This window comes from Musa acuminata, chromosome BXJ3-6, assembly GCF_036884655.1.
Source record: "Musa acuminata AAA Group cultivar baxijiao chromosome BXJ3-6, Cavendish_Baxijiao_AAA, whole genome shotgun sequence".
NCBI lineage: Eukaryota > Viridiplantae > Streptophyta > Magnoliopsida > Zingiberales > Musaceae > Musa > Musa acuminata.
In genome coordinates, this window is record NC_088354.1 from 20,221,057 (window position 1) to 20,243,927 (window position 22,871).

The 22,871-nt window shown below is 39.4% G+C and overlaps 1 protein-coding gene across 5 annotated transcripts in view; it reads right to left on the reverse strand.

Moving 5' to 3' along the window:
* LOC103988821 (uncharacterized) overlaps nucleotides 1-22,871 on the reverse strand; it is a 79,796-nt gene that overhangs the window by 54,418 nt on the left and 2,507 nt on the right. For 3 of the 5 annotated variants that reach the window (XR_010497272.1, XM_009407467.3, XM_009407466.3), the window contains exons 3-13: nucleotides 21,017-21,106; nucleotides 19,173-19,246; nucleotides 18,928-19,083; nucleotides 18,612-18,729; nucleotides 18,309-18,364; nucleotides 16,471-16,525; nucleotides 16,327-16,383; nucleotides 16,127-16,228; nucleotides 12,749-12,829; nucleotides 12,591-12,643; nucleotides 9,129-9,201 (exon numbers count right to left, since the gene is read on the reverse strand). Coding sequence is in view for 4 of the 5 variants with exons in the window: in XM_009407467.3 (XP_009405742.1) it covers nucleotides 9,129-9,201; nucleotides 12,591-12,643; nucleotides 12,749-12,829; nucleotides 16,127-16,228; nucleotides 16,327-16,383; nucleotides 16,471-16,525; nucleotides 18,309-18,364; nucleotides 18,612-18,729; nucleotides 18,928-19,083; nucleotides 19,173-19,246; nucleotides 21,017-21,106 (915 nt within the window). In the remaining variant the exon portion in view is untranslated. Of the gene's footprint in view, nucleotides 1-9,128; nucleotides 9,202-12,590; nucleotides 12,644-12,748; nucleotides 12,830-16,126; nucleotides 16,229-16,326; nucleotides 16,384-16,470; nucleotides 16,526-18,308; nucleotides 18,365-18,611; nucleotides 18,730-18,927; nucleotides 19,084-19,172; nucleotides 19,247-21,016; nucleotides 21,107-22,871 lie in introns of those variants that run through there. The other 2 variants (XM_065154646.1, XM_065154645.1) reach the window with 2 other exon arrangements.

The window sequence follows — 22,871 nt, forward strand, 5'->3', positions numbered from 1 at the left end:
TTGAAATCGAGAAAGTTTTCCACTGCACTAATTCACCCCCCTCTTAGTGCCGCTCTTGATCCTAATAGATAAAAGATCCAAACTTAGACAAAAATCAAAATAGTTTTCTTTCAGAAATTTAGATAATTAATCATGTCCAACAGGTGAAACCTCTGTAATTACATCCTTACTATAGCCAAGTCTATCAATGTTCTAGGCTGGGTCCACATTAACATATTGGTAAACACTACTGGTCACAACCTCGCCATTGCTGCAAGATTTTTTGATCCTCCTCCAACTGAGGAGCATGATGCAATTTTGAGGGACCTGCAAGGTCCGGGTAACCTATAGCAGTTTTTCCTTTTCAAAAAAAATAATAATGTCCAGTAGGTAAAACATTATATATGACCTCTTCCAAAAATAAATAATCATTTGTACTTGGTAGAGTCAATATTTTTCCTTTTAAGAAAAATGGCTAGAAGGCTGCCAATCTCTATCTCAATAAGAAAATAATATTATAGAAAATATAATATCCCATAGTGAAAAGAAAGAAGAGAGAAATCAGCAAGGAACGTTGGGTCCAGAAGAAAGCCATATAAAAAAAAAACTATTTTTTCAAACATAAATGAACTAGAATTGGATTTAAAACAATCAGGCTTCTTAACTGTATTTTCAAAATTAATATGGAAGTCCTTGCTTCTTGGCTGGACTCATGTTGAATTGTCGATTATCCTATGACAATACAAAATCATCTATCATTATCCTTTTGGGTCATCCTATTGGGATTGAGAATACTGGTCATGAATAGTGATTTAAAAAGCGCTTGGCGCCAAAAGGCACCAAGGTCCAAAAACGCCCGAGGCGCTAGGCGCTCACCTAGGCGCTCGCCCGAGCGAAGCGATGTGCTAAAATATAAAAATATATAATATAACTAATAAATATAATTATTTAAAATTTTAAATTAAAATATGCTATTAAATTAAGAAAATCTATTAACAGTATTAAAAATTAATAATTTCAAATAAACCTAACAATATTAACAGTATACAGTATACTGTTAACAGAAGGAGAAGAAGTGTAAGGGGGTGTTGTGCTTGCTGACTGAGAAAAGAGGAAGCGACAGCGGTAGCGGAGTGTAAGGAGGCAGCGGCAGCGGTGGGCGGTGACAACGGCAGCGGCGAGCTGTCACGGACAAACTTCTAAACAAGATGTTCGATGTAATGCTTATGTGTGTCCGTGTCTTTTGGCATGTTCATGCCTTGTACAGCATGTAGAGGGGCGGCCGAAGGCTTAATAGTCCCACTTTAGTTGGGTTGGTGGCCTCTTTAGGCTTGTAAATAAAGGTTGTGTCATATGGACACTTGCGAGAGATTTTCGGTCTGTAATGGACCATTTTACCCTTTGTTGTGCCACTGTTCAGAGCTTGTAAAGTCTGTTTGTAATTTGCATTGTCTATGAAGTGTTTTTCGGAGATGTTTGCTTGTGGATCCCGATTGAGGCGTTCTCTCTAACCCGTTCTCTCTTTTGGTAGTCCTAAGGGACAATGGGAGGCTTCGGGGAGGCTGACCTTTGCGGACGGACACGCAAGGGTGCCGCACGACTTAGGCAAAACCAGCTAAGTCCGTGTCATATGGTATCAGAGCGGGACAAGCACTCATAGAAACACTTAGCATGCAAACGTGGGGGACCTAGCGGGACTGCGTTGAGGGCAGTCAGCACACGCGCGACCGTTTGGGGGGAAACGGGCATGGAGATGTAGGGAAAAGGAGTCGCTCAGAGGAGCGAGCATCTGAGATTGGCATTCAGAGGAATGGCCAACCCTTCACGCAAGAGGCACCACGAGAACAGGCAAGCTTGGAAGAATGTGGAGCGCACAAAGGTTGGGATGGCTGAGTTTGAGCTACGGCTCAACGTTGACAACTATACTTGATGGTGCTCTAGGCAAGCGAGGCGCTTGGCAAGAATGAGACCATCCAAGGTGGAATGAGTTGCTCAACGACCAAAAGAGTTATGCAAAGCTCACAGAGGAATGTTCGTGGCCATCCCAAGGTGACCGAAACTCGGCGCCATGGAGCATTGAAACTTTCTCTTCGGCATGTGAAGGATACGTCCGTAGGAGGCTGAAGTGTGCAATGAGTTCAGCATGTTGCTAGGCCTTGAGGGGTGCAGCGGGGGCTGTATTGACGGGGAGTCGCAATCTAGCAAGTGCATTTGCAGGAGGCAGAACAATGCACAGTTTGTTCAGCAGATCGGAGTAGTCCAAGGGGATGGTGGTCTCCGAAACGAAGAGAGATGTTGCTCCAATGGGACAGTTATCCAGGAGGGGTAAATCCCGGCTCTCCAGAGAGAGAATCATGTGAGACGGACCTCACAAGTTAAGGAGGAGTACCTCAACAAACAACTCCACGAAGCTCGATGGACTGAGCAAGCGGCGAGGAGTCGTCGCATGATCTCGCTCGAGAGAATGCATTGGTGGATGCATTGCAAGATCAAGTGGGGGAGCAACCTGAAGCAACTTAAATGAAGGCACACTTGGAGCCGATCTGGAGATCGGACTCAAGGGAGGGCTGACCCGTGGAATGGTGGGCGCGAGGGCCACCATCGACTCAATGTGAAAACGAGGAGCGGAGCAACTTGGGTGTAACTTGGCGAAGTTCCCAAGCCGCATGAAGGGAGCCAGCAGAGAAGTTGGAACATGGAGCAGAGGCACAGTGCTTTTCTTAGACAGAGGTCAAGGTCATGAGCTCTTGCAGAGGCAAGAGCAGGATCATGTTGTTCCATGGGTCCTTCATTCTGACGGAGTGGACTCATCTTGCATGGTGCCAAAGACGAAGGGAGCTTCTGGGCACATGCACCTTATCTCGGAAGAGCATTTGATGGAGGAACTAAGGCGACTCAATTTGCGGAGGCGAAGTTGGGTTCAGAAGGCCTTAGCACGGGGCAAGAGGACGCAGAGGCGGGTACTCTTGAAGAATATGCCACAGTGTTGCCATTCGAGTTGCTATGAAGGAAGCGGTGCGCAGCGGAGATTGTGCTGGTAGGGGCAGAGGCTCAGGATCCAGACAATGGTGCACTAATTACAGTGAAGTCGGTGGACTTCGGGAGCTACTAGGCGACGGACTGTCCTAGAGCGGTGCTTCATCTAGGTGTGACCCAAGAGTGGGTGGATGAAGCTCGATTGCCAAAGAAGCGAACAAAATCGAAGGTGGAGGAGACCCTACGATGTATTGGCAGAGGCCACACATAGAGGGTTCACAATTCGAGTTTATTCCACAAGGATCAGAATGCAATGGAGATGTCACCAGGAGGCGACATGGTGCAGCGGATCGTGGTGGAACAGTTCGTGGCAATGCGATACACAACCTAGACCCGTGAGGGACTAGATCATATGGAGGTATGATCGGGAGCTACTGGGAGCTCCACTTCGGTGAACAACACGACGGCAAGAAGGGCTATGGATTCAAGGAGTGAAGGCCATGGTACCGCAGAGGCGGGTCTTCCGTGCGTGCATCGAATTTTGCATCGGATGAAAACCTTGGTCATCAACATATGGGGGCTGGGTTCCACCAAGGGAAGAGTTCGGATGCAAGTACTAGTGAGTCCCATGAGAGGGACTTGATCATGCAGAGGTATGATCGAAGCAGCTGGAGAGTTGGACTGCTCCAGAGCTCATATTCGCTTAAGGGAGCCCGACAAGTCAGAGGACAAGGTCGAGTAAGCGAACGTTGCTACCAAGGAAGCTAAGGAGAACAGAATCGGTGCAAACCCTACAATGTGATGGCAGAGGCCATGCATGGGAGTTGCAGTCTGTCTTTCCATCGACCAAACAGACTGCTTGGAGAACACAGAGGTGTTGAAGCAGGAGGTCGAAAGGGGCGAGGAAGCGACGACGAGTCCAGAGGGACTTAGCTACCCAAAATCAAGCATCAGTCAGAATGGAGGTGGACTCAGAGGAGTGCCACGGAGACATATCTACTGATCGTGAAGAAAAGGGATGCAGATGCGAGGAGACGGATAGTAGGGCCATGGGCATGGTAGCGCCATGGTACCGCAAAGGCGGGACTTCCGTGAAAGTCATTGATCCCTTGCTCTCACGGAGGGAGAGCGTTTGGTCGTGAAAGGGGCCGAGGAGGTGGAGCATGCAGAGGCAATCTCCAAGTACCGAGACAAGGCTGAAGGGCAGAGGCCAAGAAACTTCGTAAGACCGGTGTCAATAAGTTTCTCATCAAGATAGTCGTAAGTGAAGGACTTCGGGTCATGCAAGAGTGCACGACCAAGGAACGAAGCAGGCAATACGCGGTGCTGTGCCTTTGCTACTCAGTGGAGTAGGCGGCAGGGTTAATGGAGAAAACGGTACAATCCCAGAGGCGACCTCATCTATTAGAGAATTACTCCAAGTTGGGGTGAAAACTTCCCGCATTCCAGAAGTTCGATGGCATTGAGAAGGTGAATCACAGTAGCTAACTCAACGCAAGGAGTACAAACACTTCAAGTGCTTCAGAAGTGTGAGCAAAGAGCAGGCGAAGGCTAGTAACCAGCTCGATGCATGAAGTACAACCTCGAGGAGGCGGGCGAAGTCAAGTAACCTTTGCCTTCTCAATCCTTAAGAGAATGGGCAAAACCGAGTACCCCAATTCTCTTATCTATCCAGCAGAGGAGCGCTGCACAAGTTCAAAGACCCTTCGAAGATAATGGAAGACAATAGTTGTCAAATCCTTACCAACGGTGATCAGTGCTACTGAGAGTAGATTGTCCGCCTCATTTCCCAACGAAATGCCAATCGAAAGCGGAAGTGATGCGAACCTACTTGGATGTGACAACTAACTGAAAGAAGAGTCAATGAGCAAATTTTGTGGAGGAAGGACCCAAAACTTCAGAAGTTTGCGAGGCGATGCTCGTTAAAGCTCCAACAAGCATCCACCCAGTTCAAGCAGCATGTGGAAATTTTGAGAAACTAGCGCAGTAAGGATGGTCTTTTCCTTCATTTGGTGGATCCGCAGGAATCAACGAGGATCAATACAACTCAGCCAACCCCACACCAGAGTCAGAGTCATTGGCGAGTTGAAGCAGCATGGCGGATCAAAGTTCGACTACTCAAAAACAACAGCGGAGAGCAATTGGGAGCCAGGAGGCGCATTGCAGCTGGAGCAGAAGATTGAAGACTCAGCAAAGGCGAAGAGTTGCAGTGTTCACAAAGGCTTCGACGAGGACGTCGAAGGGATAAGTGGGGGAGAATGTCACGGACAAACTTCTAAACAAGATGTTCGATGTAATGCTTATGTGTGTCCGTGTCTTTTGGCATGTTCATGCCTTGTACAGCATGTAGAGGGGCGGCCGAAGGCTTAATAGTCCCACTTTAGTTGGGTTGGTGGCCTCTTTAGGCTTGTAAATAAATGTTGTGTCATGTGGACACTTGCGAGAGATTTTCGGTCTGTAATGGACCATTTTACCCTTTGTTGTGCCACTGTTCAGAGCTTATAAAGTCTGTTTGTAATTTGCATTGTCTATGAAGTGTTTTTCGGAGATGTTTGCTTGTGGATCCCGATTGAGGCGTTCTCTCTAACCCGTTCTCTCTTTTGGTGGTCCTAAGGGACAATGGGAGGCTTCGGGGAGGCTGACCTTTGCGGACGGACTCGCAAGGGTGCCGCACGACTTAGGCAAAACCAGCTAAGTCCGTGTTAGAGCGGCGAGCAGCGGGAGCGGGAGGCGCGAGCAGCGGGAGGCACGAGCGACGACAGCGGCAGCGTTTGCGAGCAGCGACAGCGACAGCGGCAGCAGGAGTAGGAGCAGCGAGCAACGGGTAGCGTGAGCGGCGATAGCGACAGCGTTTGCGAGCAACGACAGTGGCGAGCGGCGACAGCGGCAGCATTTGCAAGCAGCGACAGCGGCGAGCAGCGTGATCGGGATCGGGAGCGGCAGCGGCGAGGGTTAGGGTTCGGTTGTCACTTATAGCAATTTTAGTTGGTTCGATTGAACCAACTAACCATCGGAGACCGAACCAGGACCGAACCAGACCTAAAATCCTAGTTCGGTCGCCTCGGTTAACCCAGGCGCTCGCTCGAAGCGCCCAGCGCCTAGGCTCGGGCGAGCGCCCAGGCGGCGCCTGTTTGAAGCGCGCCACCTGGGAGATTAGCGAGGCGCTCGAGCCTCGCGAGGCGAGCACCCGAGCGTCTTTTTAAATCGCTGGTCATGACCTTGTGCTAAGGAACACTATGTCAGGAGTCTAACGTGATAATCATACATGGAGCTTATACTACCAAAGTAGGAACAGATGCATTGGATATATGCCTGGCAAGGCCACAGCTACACTCAAGTTAGCATTCAAGAAAGGGAGTATAATAGGGATTGTAAAAATTACAATATTTTTCATTGTGTAGGAGGTCTACCTTTATGATGGAGCTGTCATAATGGAATATAGGCCGCATGGGCGTATATAAGGCACAATAGTGCATACAATAAAAGCTTCCTTGCGAATCAAATCATATGAGTGGTGGAAACTTTCAACATGGAGTTGGGATTGTTCCCGCCAAACTAGCTACAGTAGTAGAAGCTATGGGAAGCGTGGAAGAGTTGAGCAGTTCTTATTAGCTGACATAACTCAAGCTATATAAAGCATAGCTATTGCTCAACTGATGGCATAATGATCAAATTTATTGGGGAAAACATTCAACAAAAATGAAAATCCAAATTCAGCTTGGTCAAAAATTAAAAAAGCTAAATTAAACAATTAAAAGCAAGTTTATAGCAGTGCCATTAATAGAAAATTTTAAAAATTAATATTTTTAAATAAAAAAGACATGAATGCAGAACAATCCAACTCATCAAGCACTACCTCGTCTCAAAAACTCTGTAATATTAGTATATAGGATATTAAAAAAGCAATTTATTCATAGCAATAGCCTAACACAAGTGCGCCACTCTCTCCTCTTCTTTATATCCTTTTTGTCAATTATCTTGTACGGACTCTCATGGTTGGGAAAAGATGCTAAATCAGAGGGATCAGACCAGTAATTCTTATTCAATTTAAACCCTCTAAAATATTTTGAAGTTACTTTACTATTATGTTGAAACTGGTTTTGTACTATTTTGAGTCAGTTTAAGATTTGTCAATCAACGTTTTGACAAAGTCTACCAAAGTCATCATGCTAGAGGAGAAATGTTGGGAAGATCACTCGCAAAGAATCTTGGTGGTTCTCTGCAACTTTCCTATCAATCACTTAAGTCTTCCTCTGAAGACTGCAACTTATCATTATGAAACTCGGATATAGATTTCTGGTAAGAAAAGCTAGCTGTACTAATTAAGCAGCACAGGTTTGAGTTACTTGCAACTTCTTGGCCCAGGAATTCCTTCATCACATGGAATTGTTACAACTCACTGTCAGGATCAATCATATGTATTTCTATTGAAGATGAGAAGGTTGACAGGATGTACAGGAAAAGGTCCTCTTCTAAAACATTTCAGTTGATCTTCCATAAGTTCTTGAATTGATATATATCTCATAATTTATCAGCCTGGAGTTCCTTACAGCATGGCCTGGAAATTCGTTTATTTCAAAGCCAATATCAATCGTTGTATCTCTACTGACGATGAGGATTGACAGAATCTCCTTGAAATAGTACCCTTCGAACAACCATTTAAGTTAATCTTTCATACGTTGTTGAATTGATAAATATTTCTTACATTAGACCAACTTGAGGATACTCCAAATTAGGCCCACAAAAGCAAAAATTTTATAAAAATGGCATTATAGTTAACAGGCACCAATGATGTAAAAAACACTAAGCGCCAAAAGGAACCGAGGTCCAAAAACGCCCGAGGCGCTAGGCGCTAGCCCGAGCGACGCGAGGCGCTAAAATATAAAAATATATAATATAATTAATAAATATAATTATTTAAATAAAAATATGATATTAAATTAAGAAAATCTTGCAAAATCACAATATCACATTAACAAAAAGTCTCAAAATTCAAAACAATAACAATAATTTCAAATAAATAAAAATTAACAGTATTAAAATCAAAAAATATATTATTAATCTAATAAATAAAAATACTATTACTAGTATTTCACAGTATACTATCGAGGCTACTGACTGAGAGCAGCAGCGACGAGTAGCGGCAGCGACAGCAGGAGCAGGAGCGACGAGCGACGACAATGACAGCGGTAGCAGCGAACTGCGACAGCGGGAGCGGGAGCAACGAGCAGCGACAGTGGCAGCGGTAATGGTAGCAGCGAGCAACGGCAGCGGTAGCGACAACGGCGATAGTGGGAGCGGAGAGCGGCGACAGTGGCAGCAAGCAGCGGCAGCGGGAGCAGTAGCAGCGGAAGCGGGAGCGGGAGCGGGAGCGACGAGCAGAGTTAGGGTTGGGAAGTCGCGAGAGGAAGGCTGATATCGATGCTCTAGTTGGTTCGATTGAACCAACTAAAGCACCGAAAACCGAAACAAACCTAAAACGCTGGTTCGGTCACCTGGTTTAACCCGAGCGCTCGTCGGAAGCGCCCAACACCTGGGCTCGGGCGAGCGCCTATGTAGTGCCTCTTTGAAGCACGTCGCTTGGAAATGAAGCGAGGCGCTCGGGCCTCGCCTCGCCTCACCCAAGCGCTTAGGCGAGCGCCTATTGAAATCATTGACAGGCATCGAAGAAAGTGCAACTAATCTTGCATGGTCACTAGTAACATCCTGTTTATGTTCCCCCTTATAATATGCAAAGGAGGAATTTTCAAAGTTTGAATTACAGCCACTTTCCTACAATCTTGTTTAAGGCAATTGGAGGAATTTTGTTGGGATGGATTATTCATTGTTACATGCTAAAACATTTGGAAAAATAAAAATGCAAGAACTTTTACTAGATCTCTCACATCTTAAATTCTTAATAACCATAGATTTTTTTTCTTCAGCAACTTTTTCACAAGAGAATCAATTTCATGAAGAACATATCATACTCTGTTGCTTTACTAGTGTTATTACATCTTTTTCTTTTTTGGAACTTGTAATCATTATCATATAAGCTTAATGAAATGACGTCTTGATAGGTTTCTCCTACCTAGTAATAAAAAATGTAACACGATAGGCATAACTCAAGAAATGTAACAATATAGGCCAAAAATAATTTCACAAAAAAATAAGAAGGGAAGTGAAACGAATACCATTTGGATGGTGGAAACTACTCTAGCAAGTGCTTTCACCATGTTCTCCACAACATTTGTGTTTTTTGGATTCCTAGGCAAAACAAAATGAGATAGTGCAGCAAAATACAAGGCAAGAAAACCATGAATTGGTTCAATAAAGCTTAGACTTGATGATACATGAAAGTCTATTCACATGGCAATTTACATTCACAGTAAACGAAAGCTTGCAAGAAAAGAACAGATTGACTTAAAAGCTAGTACCATTTCACAACAGGCAACTATCATTTCTTGAGTTTCACAGAAAAACCAAATGCATTCCCATATCGCTTAACAAAACAAGAATCATTGGAATGCTTCCAAAAATAATGAGAAATTCTAATTACATTTCACTTCAATCACAAACATTAGCTTTCTCTTTTTGTGATGGGATCGAAGAATAATCCCAAATTGGTTAAGGAAAAATTAATGGGACATACAAGACATTTCGGCTACGCCATAGGCTGTGCAAACTGTTATTAGACATAGACTACATCACTTGAGCTTTAAAACTTACAAAAAGGATATTTGTAGTCAGAAAAATGCAACTTTGGGGGCACCTTTTATCCTGGAAGACAAATTTGACTGTGGTCTTATTTGCACCCGGTGGTAAAAGGAGATTGTGAATTCTGAATCTTGGGGTGGTTTTATGTTACAACTGCATCAGTTCTAACAAAACAGAGGTATCTTAGAATTTAAGGCGTGTGACTAACAAAGTATATAATTGTTTGTCCCAATATGTCTTTTGAATTTCCAAAATCCGAGATAATTTTTCATAAAGTTCACAAAAGAACAACAACACAATTATAATTTCGTATATAAAACTACTGGCCCATTTCAGGCAGTCCTTTCAATACTTGTAGATATTAAATTAAGCATTTCTCTGTGTGGATAAATGTAGGAGCTTATGGTGAAACGTTGTTTTTACAAATTCCAACAACACAAGAAACAATAAACTACATAAAATAAACTACTTAAGAATGATTTTGTGTTATCCAAGGCTTCTGAGGTTAAATGCTGTATCATATGGCATTGTTAGATACAGTTGGATCACTGGTCAAATCCCAAGAACTTGAAAATTTGTTTGGCAGTAACCAGTGTACCTAAGAATTTCAAAACTCAAAACTAGTTTCTACTTGGGAAAATAATTACCACCATCGTCTAACTTATATTGTACACATAAAATTATCAACTTCAGTACTAAATCAACAAAATTTCATGAATATTGTGATTACAAAAAGAACACTTGCTTTCTTAAGTAATAAGACTTTTAAATGTATCACGCAAACAACATTTTTTCTTCAGACTTAAGATTCTCTTGGTATGTTTACTTAAACTCCCTCCGCTGCCAACTTTTGTTATACCCATTTTTACATCTCAAACCATTGACCTTAATAAAGACTTTTTTGAAACATTCCCTGCCAACCAAAGCAAGTAATACCATCTTTTGAGATTTACACCCACAAAGTATTGTATTAAATATGAGAAATTAAAATCCGATTGTACTGGCCAGTTCGGACCAGTAGTGACCTATTTGATGGCTGAAATACAAACCAGGCTTAGATCTTCTCAATAACCTTCCAAAACAATCAGAGAAGGTTGATTTGCATTCAAAGAGGGCTTAAATCTAAAGATCCAATCTTGTCTTCAAATCAGTGTAGACCAAAACCTGACCCCTAAGAAAATTTTATGTAATTAGGTTAAAGAAATGTTTATTCTTTGTGATACGAAAATTAAGGGATAAGGGCTTATTCTTCCACAGACATTTAATTAAGGACTAATTAGACACAATTAAGGTGTAATTCTGGTATGTTTTTTATTAAGAAATTATCCATCAATTAAGAGCTTTTTCTTCCATGTACACATAATTAAGGGCTAATTATAGGTAATCAAGGGCTTATTGTCGCATATTTATTCTTACTTGATTAGAGAATTATCCAAGAAATAAGGGTTTATTGTTTCATGTTCACATAATTAAGGACTAATTAGATGTAGTTAAAGGCTCATTGTAGCATGTTTCATGTTGCATGATTATGAAATAAAAAGATGAATTAACGGTTAATATTCCGTTTACAAAGGACAATTTGGAGGTAATTGAAGACTTGTTCTAGCATGTTTAATATTGCTAGATTAAGACATGAATGAGAAGTTAAGGGTTTATTATTCCATTAACACATAACTAAGGGCTAAATAGAGGTAATTTTAGGGTCATTTTAGCATGTTTATTGTTCTTAGATCAAGAAATGAATGACTAATTAAGACTCTATTATTCCACTAACACATAATTAATGGTTGATTTAAGGTACATACCCCAAATGGCATCATTAGGAGGAATAACCCAAATAACACAGCATTTGACCAATGGATTTCATAATGTCGCGAAATGCACAAAAGTTCCTCAAGAGATAAGAAGGGCCTTTCGAGAAGAACTTGATGATGGGAAAGCACCAAGCTGCAAAAAAAGGCCAGCCAGGATGAACTGGCAGACTACAGAGTTGAAAGGTCTACAACGAGTACAAGGGTTGACGTTGATCCGGACCTCACAGCCAGCATACATGCTTCCCTGGAGGACAATATGAGCAGTGATCGAGGGACTTGCAATATGAGTAAAGCATTGGCCGCTACTGGCAATGGACCAAGTCAATTCAGGGAATCATCTATAGCATGAACTACCAATATTACAACTGCACCAGGTTTGGGTAGTAGTTGTTGCTTGAGGGAGGTAACTGCCCCTCCTTGGTTGGACAGAATGGATGGCAGTATGAGGCATTCCGGATTACAAGACATGAATAATTTGTCACTAAGCATGCTTATTTTGTGGTAATACTGCTGCTAACTGGATTGCTTCTTACAATAGGGATCAGGGTTGTGAAATATTTTGGAGGTACTGCCTTCTAAACTTTTATTTCTACTTTCTATACTGACAATCCTAAACCATTAAAATTTACTTTAGTAAAAAATAGAAATTGCATTTTCATATTTCAATCATATATAAGATTGTTATTCTTCAAGTATGTGCTTTTTTACCTAAATGCAAAAGTTGCAAGTTGTACTAATTCGGAACTAACTAGGCTAAATAAGATAGAAAGAAAAAAAACAGGTGTCATCCTTTATAACTTCCTACCAAGATAAGTCTCACTTTGGCAAGGTTTTCAAGTGATTTAGCATTTCAAGTTCACGACCAACCGACTAATACACCTATAGGAAACTGGTGTGTCCAATCAAATGTCAAATAGCAAAATCTAGTCTTGACCAAAATATCCAATAAGAAAAATATCAATGTAAAATTGTATCCATGCAGTACAAAAAATCAATTCAATCAGTGTCAGTTAAACATAAATACAAATGCTACATAAAGGCAAAATCTCATGGATAATTTGAAGATGACCAGCAATCTAACAAATCCATTAATAAATGAGCAAGAAAAGAACTCTTAAAACTTACATATCAAAATTCCAAAAGAGCAGACCTAACGTCCTTGCTTCAACACAAAAACCCTTGAAATGGTAAAAAAGGGGTAGCTCTCAATCACTCCAGAATTTTATAGAATAGTTCAAAAGAAACACAGTAACTAGTCACAGATTAAGTTGTTGAAAAGTTACCCTCAAGACTTCAAGCACAAGTATCCGATGCCACAGTGGCAAGTCAAGACGGGTTACTTTTACCAACATATTTAAAAATACCTGTAAAAACAAAGTTCCCTGATGTTAGTTGAAGAATATGTTTCCAGAATCAGCAGCAGTCATGTCTGGAGAGAGTAAGAGAAATAATGACATAGCAGAAAACAATGGTCACACATCATGGTAGTTCAGTAGTTCCTTTAGGATTCAGTTGTCTTTACCAAATTATGATACCACAAAACCAAAGTTGATTCAGCTCTACAATCTGGTCTATGTATAAGAAATTAGCTTAACAATTAGCATTGTTTTATTTTCTAAAAGGGTCTGAGATCTGAACATTGTTCTGCAAAGAGATTATCAAATTTTGTCGTCAACTTGACTTTGCCACAAAAAACTCAGATCTATGTGTGAATTGAAAAGGATCATATGGTTTGAAAATAAAAACAATACAAAAACACAGAGGTCACTGGAATAGAATGCCAGAATAAAAAAGATTAAACCAGAAACTAATTTGAACTATCAAAATAACAGCCAGATATAAATCCATAAAAAGTTTAATCTACCACTGCCGGTGAACAAACAACAAACAAGGTTTTAAATTTCGCTGGATTGGTGTGTACTAGGTGGTATTTATTGGTCCAAGCCTCAACCCGCATGAAAGCCACCCTTTTTCAGGAGATTCAAGGCTGTTTCAGTAATTACTGGATGGCAACCCTCCTAAACAAGCTTACCCGGTCCGATTCAGTCTTTTCTTTTTCTAATTTTGGGTTAGAATAAAGCAACCCCTGGTGCCCTTCTCTCAATCTCCCTCATGCTCACTTCCTCGCAACACCCATCACTCACATTGTGCACCACCCATCACTTGCATCGTGCATAACTTGCCGCCCCTTGCTGTCAGCCCAACCAGTCCTCTTCCTAAGTCACCTCTTCCTTCCACTCCTCGTCCTCTTCTCCTTCTCCTCTTCTTCTCCTTCTCTTCCTCTTCATCCTCTCTCTAGGTATCATGGTACTTAATCCTACTTAATTTAAAATGTCAAGTTTCTAAGGTTTGTCTTTATAACTCAAATTAAGAAATAATGTAAACAAAACTCTCATCAAGCAACACAATATCATCTACGAATAACATTACCATTGTGTCTATCCTACGTATGGCTAACAAGATTATCCATTGCCAATGTCAACTTAAACTGATTCTTGATGCAATCCTATCATAACAGAAATCTTGCTAGATACACTTACTACAGTTCTAACACCAATGACTACTTTATTTTAATTTTTTTATTAATCATGTTAGTATAATTGATAGATACATATCTTTTGTGCGCATTTTTAGGGTCATACATAGCATAAAACACAAAAATGCAAATGTCTGAATGAAAATTTCAAGATACCAACCAAAGGAAAGCATGACCAAGCCACCAAGGAATGCCATCTCATGTTGACCGGCTGCATTGGATGATCGGTCAGTACCAGCATACCAATGTTCCGAAAAAAGGGCCGAACATGGCCACTATGTACCAGTGTTCAGAAAAAAGGGCAAAAAATGGCCAAAATTCAAAAAAAAACTGCTTTAGGGTTCTCCTAAATCCTAATTTCTTGGTGTATAAATTATATTTAGATAAGAATAATATGTATCTAAGTCATAAATGAATAGAAAATAGGTTATAAGTATGAAAAACTGAATGAGTGACAGAGTGAGAATGATAGTGAATGAGAGTGAGTAAAAGTGGGGGAGGGAGGAGAATTTAAAGGGCCAAAACCGGACCTAAGAGCCAATTTGAACACTGGGACCTGGTATGACCAGAGGAGATCAATACGGCCGAAATCCAACCATTATATGGTTGAAATCTGACAGTTGTATGACCAACGGTCAAGTTCCAACTGCATCGGGTGATACAAGAGGTGTACTGCCCTCTACAACCCCTAACAGTGTCCGCGTATTGATCAGCTGACGAGTTGATGGACCGATATGTATTGCCCATGTCATACTGTATCAGGCAATACATCAAACCGTGAGCATGACCATTAAAGGAAATCGTGCTTCCAAATTTCAAGTGCTTTTATCATACAAGAATGTTTAGTTCTACAAAAAGAATAACTTACTACCAATATTGACTAACTAGTATGTGGATCAGAGAGTAAATATAAGAACGTACAGGGTGATGTGGCCAATGTTCAAATCAATGATCTAAAAGCGAAAAATGACCATATGAAATAATATAACATAAAAATGGTAAGCATCCATGTCAATGTCATGTCATTTCCTAACCTTTTTCAAGATTTGTCATATACTAACATATCATTTTCATACCTGTTTAAGCATAATAAGCTGCAATAATAAGTCTAAGCATGGATACCTGTTTCTCTGGAATTCTTGATTTAAAAAATCTAGCTAGATGTTCTGTCAAAATTTTAGACAGATGCCCTATCTGTTCACGATGTTTCAGAGAGCTCCATCAATGATGCATAATTCAAAATAATCAAACAGTACATGTAATTGAAATTAAAAGATCTTATTAGTTTCACATCAATGATTTTGCACATGCTGTCACAACCTGATTCAATGGAATTATTATACATTTATACTTGAACCATGCGATCTAAAATATCTCATCCAGCCTCAAATACCAACAACCACCTACCATCCACTTTTGTTGTGGAATTAATTTGGGCATCACAACCTCTCAGTGACACATACCAAACAAGACATACTACATCAACATGAAAATAATTATGAGACTCCGTTTGGTATCCAAAGTCCAAACCATCACACCCTAAGTCAAGGCGTCAAGCCAGCACAAAATGGATGCCAGTAGGATATTTCCACTCTAACTGAACAATTTATAGAAACGCCAAATGCTGCCAATAGTTAAATACTGAATCCTTGATCCAGAAAAATGTTTTGGCCACTGGAGCATCAACTTTCTTTTTAAGTCTAAACATATAGGATTTCTTAATCAATATGGACCATGAAACAGACAGTCAAAATATAATAAAAGATTGCCTGAGGAAGAAAAATGGTAAAATGTATGCTGAAATATCAAACTCGTGTCACATATCCCAAGCCCATTCTAGTAACTAAATGGCACTATGCCACAGTTCACACTATTACAGAAAACACTAGGTAGAATGCCAATGTTTGTCCTAGGCCACATTAGGTTGCTTGAGTGCATTACAGTATTTACAACACCATGCCTGAGCATAGCAATCACCACTATGTAACAACCATGGTACTCACATTTATTTACTAGCAGGGTACATAGCTTGGAATGGATTATGCATCAGCCCTAGTCATAGAAGTAACAAATATTTGCATATAACCAAGCATGGGCACATTAAGTTGAGTAACAAAATGTATACCTCACTTTCTGTAACAAGGGATAAAGAATACATTCTGATAACATTTGCAACAGCTCGTAAGACCAATCGTCGAAATGTAGGTTCCCCAGCTTCCCCTTCAAGCTGATTTTGAATGGGAAAACATATTAACAAGATGTGAACATAAGTTAGATCAATGTCCACAACAGCAAACATAAAACTGAAGTAGAGTAGTAGACTACCTCAGCATTTGTTCGCAGCGAAGTCATAAGAAGAGAACATATTTGGTGGCGCAAGACCTGATGTATCAAATGCATTCAAAAGGATTGAAGATCCAAAATGGAGAGATTTTGACTACGAAGATAACAAAAAATGTGACACAAAACCTTTTCATAAGGTATTAACTTTTGAAACATTGCTGTGTAGTTGGACAAAATGAACCTGCAATGGACACAAATAAGGACAGATGCTAGAGTGACAGATAAAATCATTTGGTTTATAATTTGCACATTCTATGTTCCATAAAATGTATATATATTTATGTATAAGCATATGTACAAATGTGTATATTTGTATCCATCAACTAATGAAAGCACAAAGGATTGCAAGGAAATTTCTATACCGGAACATAGCTAACCTAATGAAGCTAGTTGTAAATCTTCCTGCATCTTTTCTATGTGATAGCAACAATGATCATAAAATCTTAGGAAGTCTAAATCAACCGGATACTATGTTCATGTCTACCATTAGTAAGCACATAGATCAACGGATGTTTTCCCACCAGATACCATGTGTGGGATGCTATGTTTTTTTTATATATCAAACTTATTGACTGCACCATCTAATTATGGAAGCAAGTGAGCATAAACTCAGAAACAAAAAATAAGAAATTCAAAATATATAGAACAGATATGAATTCAAATGGTTAAAGTATTTAAAAATAATTTTCATTCAATTAATCAACAACTAATGGGGTTCTGAGAAAGAATTTGGTAGCTCTTGAAAGAAGGTGCACCTTCTATAAAGACCTATAATACATCATGACTGAGATATACGTTAAAAACAAATTTAAAATCAGCATGCTCAAAAATTTTATAAGGCAAATGTGTCTACAGAAAAATTCAACAAAAAGCCCTCTTTCTCCAAAGTCGTGGTTCCTCCAAAAACACGAAAAAATAAATAGATAGCTCACAAGTACCAATAGTAACGAGGTAATAACTAATGTAGCAAAATATCTAGAAAATTGATTTGTCATAAGGATATGTCATCAGTCAGCATAGTCTTCAAGACTGTTCTTTTTTTATCAATCATTCAACTCAGTTTTCAATTAAATAATACAATTAACTAACAACATGTCTTGATGAATTGGAGTGGAGCATAAACAGTGTAATAAACCTTTTGGGTTGCATGTGGCCATTGAATGCTCTGTCGATTTTTTGTACGAAGAGAAAACAGAAAAGATAAAAAGGAGAAATTGGTGTTTCAATAAGGCTACAGGCAATCAGGATATAAAAAAAAAACATAAGTATATAGGTGGTTGAACATAAAATAATAATAATTCCTTAGAAGCACATTTGAAAATATCTTACATTTATCAGCATGAGAAATAAAAACCAGACCTAGTGATGCAAAAATTGTGACAAAAAGTTCAGAAGCCATTCAATGAGATTTTATGAAATACTTGTATGCACAACCTAGTAACAAGGAACGTAAGGGGCAGCTCATGATGGTCTATGTCATATATAATGACATTATTTTCAATGGAAAACCCTTTTCGAGAACAACATCATCATTGACAAACAAAAAAATGACTGGTGAGAGCACCAAAATTTAAAGGCTTATATTCAATGATATTTCCCAGCAGCAGAATCATGGGAAATAATTTGAGCTTCAAATAGAAACACATGGGAAAAAAGAAGAGTTGACTTTTGTGAATTCTATTTACAAATATTAGAGCATCAAACTTTAACGACTGATTTGAGTGAAATTGCATAGATATGTCAGTACAACTGTCCCTTGCTTATAGTAAAAAAGATGTACATGGAGTAAGAGTAGTCTATATGAAAAGAAACAATGCTAGAAACGTAATTAGAATAATGGCAAGAGCAAAAGAAGATATAGAAAATCATAAATTAAGAAATAAAAATGTTCAGGCGGCAATAGGCAAATTAAATCAGGATATCATGTGAAAAAATAATTTAAAAGGGCATAATAAAATCATTACTCAAGTATATCAAGAGCAAATGCCCGTTGAAGTGAAATAACTCGCAACCAGATCGCCTGACAAAGACAAAAGTGAAAGGTACTCAGATCATTAGTGTGCATATTTTCTACCTTCACAGAAGACAAAGAACAGTAGGCATATAACAGTTAAAGGAAACCAGTAGGACATGGCTTATTGATGAAAAAAATAAATCTTGGGAGATAACTACTAGTGCAAAATAATAATAATGTTTTATTTCTTTTAAAGCATTCATAAAAGAAAAAACTTTGCAATAAAAAGCTCATTGATTCATTCAACACATACAGATCCACCTGCAGCAAGTGCTGTCAGGTCCTCAAGCAGTCGAAGTCCAAGTTTACCAACTTTACTAAGACCTTCTCGCTTTGCTGGCCCTTCAGAAACAAAATCACTATCAAGTGACCTGCAAAAGTTCAAGTAAGCTAAATGATGAAGTAACAAAAGGCCAAGCTCAAAATTATGTGACTACCAATTTCAAATTTTCAATAACACTTGCACAAGCTATATTAGAGAATGAAAATATGCATAAAACACATGGCAAAATTATCATTGCAATAAAAATCATAAATAAGAGAAACAGGCAAGAGAAAGAATTACATACACTGAGTTATTGAAACTACGGCTAATATCATCCATAATGGTACTAGCTCGAGACGTGTGACTGCCAGAACCAATTTTGCCAGGAGGAAGTGATTCAATGCAAGCAACGCTATCAAAAATAAGAGCTACGGCCTGCCTGAATGTAGCTGCAGCAGTACTGACCCACAACAAATGCAAATAAGAGACAGTTAAAAAATAAAGCTCGACTCAGGTCAGGGTATTAAGATAGCTTTCTAAAATACACACTTGCGCACACTGTCAGAAGATCGACTGCTCTCAAGTAGACGGAGACATATACCAAGAGCTTGAGCCATGTTGTCCTAAAAAGTACAAATATTCGCCATAAGTGATCATCTAAATAAAAGCTGCTCTATGAACATATTGGCACTATAAAGAAAAAAAATAGAACTTTTAGTGGTCATGTTCTCAGTAATTATATAGAAGGTACTACTACAAAAGGCATGTTATAGAAACCCTGAAAAGTAAAACATAAATGTGCAAACATGTAATGATAATACCTTACAAAATGTACACATACCCGGACATGTCTGTATGCATGTTTGTCCACATAGACACATACGATGCTAAGTTGTACCAAGCAATATGCTTACCACCAAGTACTAGTATCTGATCTCTTATAAAGTCGAATCACATCCGCCCACTTGTGATCTTTCACTCAACACATTAATCCACCAATAACAATAGTAAAATGCTCCATCAGTACCAATTTTGCCTATTGCTAGCTGCTCACTCCAACACCAACAGTGGCCATACAACCTGGACTGGGCCTCCCACATGACCCTTTGCATGCGATGCTAATGTCCGCTGCCACCGGATGTTGTTGATATGTCTGCACCACCTACACCTACCAAATGCACTGGAGTCAGCTCCCCTACCACACGCACACAGACACACCCCTCCAAAACACAAAAAAAAGAACCTAGCAACCTCATCAATGGCCGCTTCCTTTCCACTGCCTCCTACAACCTCAATTCCACCTTGCTTGCCATCACCGGCTATCCTTGCAACTCTCTCCAATAATGTGAGCATCTGCTCGTAGCTGCCTACTTCCCCTTGTTTCCTGCCTTTGTGTCCTGCCCCCTCTTGGTGCTAGACTGATATTCTAATCGTAGATATGGGTATTTCATCAATCTTTAGTTTTGCAAAAGTCAATTGTATGAAACTTTGAGACACTTGCCAATCAAAACTATTCTTCACACCACATTTCAATGATAGACCATTGAGGCAGCTTGTCTTGTTTTTTAAGTGAAAATTTTGGATGTACACCTTTTTTTCTCATGATCCTCGAGGCCATATCTATATGATCCAGATTTATCACTGGCACTCTATTATATTCATGGACTAGATTCAGATACATGTTAAATACTTCAAAATTCTTATGGCACCTTTGAGTACCTATACAGCTTTGGTACTTGTCATCTATAGTTAAATGCATTTTAAAACTTTTTCCCTGAAGATATTTGATTCTATAAATAATCACTTACAATTGAATACTTCTAAGATACTTGGGAGATGGGCATTTACTAGGGACTCCAAAGGAATTTATTTCTCTTAAATGTTCATTTTAGCTAGAGGAAAAGAAAGATATACATATGTACACAGAAATATAGATTATTGTACACGTATCTTCATATTTGAGAGAAAATCAAATTAAGGTTAATAAATAACAGTGATGACATTTTATTATATTTCACCAATATTCTACTAAAAGAATCTTCTTCTTAATGAGTGATGATCTAGATTCATCAATTGTTTGATGTTGTTTATCATAATGTCAAACTAATATCCTAGCTCTTCAATTAAAAGCCAAAGTTTGTCAGATATCATGTACTTAAATAGTTATAGTTGAAAGCATCAAAGATTTATTTTTTATCTTAAACCATAACCAGCCAGTGAAACAATCATCTAGAACACTTGAAAAGAAAAAAATAAAGGTTGTTTTCACTTAAACAAGTTTTCAAGGATTATAACTTAAGACGGCAAGAATATAGATATGCATGCTAATCACAATCTTTTAATCGGGCTAAAGGAAAAAAGAAAAGATTATGAATATGTCATTTTTTGCTCACCTCCTCTAAAGGATGCAAATGTGACTGGAATACAATTAAGATAGTCTGCAAGGTTTTAAGCTGAACACTCTCATCTGTCATCTCAGCATGCTGAAAAAAGCATATCAAAAACATCATAGTAAAATATTCCAAAAGACTATAACGACAATAATAATAATCAATAAATATTATCTAAGTATCCTTACACAAGCTACAATATCATATGGTTGGATCACTACATTGATATTGTCACAACAAAAGGAGGTGAAAAGCTTCTGATGCAAAAACTCCTCAAAATAAACCCCATAAATGTGCATAAAAATAATGCTAAAAATTAACTTACATTGTTAATAAATGTATCACCTATTAGCATATTTATTACTGGCCAAATTCTTTAATGTTTTGTACTCAGTGATTTAAAAAGTGCTAGGCACCAAGGTGCAAAAACACCCGAGACGCTAGGCGCTCGCCGGAGCGAAACGAGATGCTAAAATATAAAAATATATAAATAAATTAATAAATATAATTATTTAAATAAAAATATGATATTAAATTAAAAAAATCTTACAAAATCACAATATCACATTAACAAAAAATCTCAAAATTCAAAACAATAACAAAAATTTTAAATAAATAAAAATTAGCAGTATTAAAATCAAAATAATATATTATTAATCTAATAAATAAAAAAATATTGTTACTAGTATACAGTTAACAGTATACTGTTAATATACTGTTAACGGTATACTATCAAGTCGATGTGAGTAAAGGGAGTAAGAGTAACAGTAGCGGCAATGGCAGCGGGAGTGGGAGCGACGATAGTGGCAAGCAGCGACAGTAGCGGTAGTGGCAGCGACAGCAATAGCGATAGCAGCGAGCAACGGCAGCGGTGTAAGAGTAAGACTAAGGTTGCTGATTGAGAGAAACAGCAGCGGTAGCAGGAGCGAGAGCGGGAGCGACGATAGTGACAACGGCAACAGCGACGGCGAGCAATGATAGCAACGACAAGCAGCGACAGTGGCAACGGAGAGCAACAACAACGAAGACAGGCAACGATAGTGGAGAGAGGCAGCGGCAATAGAGAGGAAATGTCTGCGGCAGAATCACGAGCAGGGTTAGGGTTGGGGAAGTCACGAGAGGGATGTTGGGAGGCTAATATCGATGCTTTAGTTGGTTCAATCGAACCAACTGAAGCACCGGAGACCGAACCAAATGTAAAACATTGGTTCGGTCGCCTGGTTTAACCCGAGCGCTCGCCCGAAGCGCCCGACGCCTGGGCTCGGGCGAGCGCCTAGGCGACGCCTCTTTGAAGCGAGGCGCCTGGACATGAAGCGAGGCGCTCGGGCCTCGCCTCGCCTTGCCCGAGCGCCTAGGCGAGCGCCCGAGCGCGCCTATTGAAATCGCTGTTTGTACTCCATTTAAAACAATCTAAATAAAGATCCACGATCTAACTTACTGATTTAAACCTTATCACATCTATTTACTCAATTTCTTAGTTGTTCTCTACTAATCCATCACTTTACAGCTTCAGGAATCATCATTGCAGGTTGCAAAGATCTGCTCCAGTTAACCTAAGTGACTCTTTAATGTCCATCCATATGAGCCCAATAAAATCAGGCTCATCAATCTTATGGATCCAGTGATTTAAAAAGCGCTAGGCGCCAAAAGGCGCCAAGGTCCACAAACGCCCGAGGCGCTAGGCACTCGCCCAGGCGCTCGCCCGAGCAAAGCGAGACGCTAAATTATAAAAATATATAATATAATTATTTAAAATTATCTAAATTATAAAAATATATAATATAATTATTTAAATAATTTCAAATAAATAAAAATTAACAACATTAAAATCAAAATAATATATTATTAATCTATTAAC